General features: G+C 43.3%; 1 protein-coding gene across 1 annotated transcript; it reads right to left on the reverse strand.

The window, feature by feature from the left end:
- Positions 1 to 6: 6 nt before the first annotated feature.
- On the reverse strand, positions 7 to 663 carry LOC107735232 (stonustoxin subunit beta-like; the record flags this gene model as incomplete). Its single annotated transcript, XM_016546985.1, has 2 exons — positions 7 to 543; positions 618 to 663. Coding segments are annotated over 2 exons (583 nt in total), but the record flags the coding sequence as incomplete, so codon positions are not given.
- Positions 664 to 691: the final 28 nt, after the last annotated feature.

Consider the following 691-nt stretch of genomic DNA (forward strand, 5'->3'; position numbering starts at 1 on the left):
TTTCACTCCGACACAGAGTCAGTGTGGAGTTCGAATCATGAATCATGAATCCAAATCCAACATAGAGAGTTTCAGTGAATGTAGTGTTGAATGTGTATATGTGTGTTAGTGTGTGTGTGTCAGAGATGCTGTAGAAGGACAGAGTGCCAGCCGAAACGTCCACATACACACTGACTTTCCTACAGGAGCCTGAAGTGACACGTGTGTCAATGTGACGATAATCGCTCCAGAGAGCAAATGGCTCATCAGAGCAGATCAGACACCAGGAGATATCATTGAATCCAAACACACATTCAGCACCCTTTCCTTTCCTGCAGATTCCTTTATATGTCACTGATATATCAGCCTGTCCACTCCATTCAGACTCCCAATAACAGCGTCCAGACAGAAGCTCCCTACACAGGACATGAGGACGCTTATTAAATCTTTCTGGATGATCTGGGTACGGCTGATCCTCATCCACAAATGTTACCTTTCTGTTCTCCTCAGACAGAATGAGCTTAGTGTTTGCTGTGTCTGGATCCATTGTGAGATCACAGAAATCTGAACACAAGAAGATTTATAATCAGATTTATAACAACAACAATCACTGAAGGGGTGTGTGTGTGTAGACATACATTTGTGTAGTCCTGCTGTAATCCTGGACTCTCCTCCATGATCCACACTATAAAACAAACACAGTGTCACATTC

The sequence above is a fragment of the Sinocyclocheilus rhinocerous genome, unplaced genomic scaffold, assembly GCF_001515625.1.
Source record: "Sinocyclocheilus rhinocerous isolate Xijiao unplaced genomic scaffold, SAMN03320098_v1.1 C35897565, whole genome shotgun sequence".
NCBI lineage: Eukaryota > Metazoa > Chordata > Actinopteri > Cypriniformes > Cyprinidae > Sinocyclocheilus > Sinocyclocheilus rhinocerous.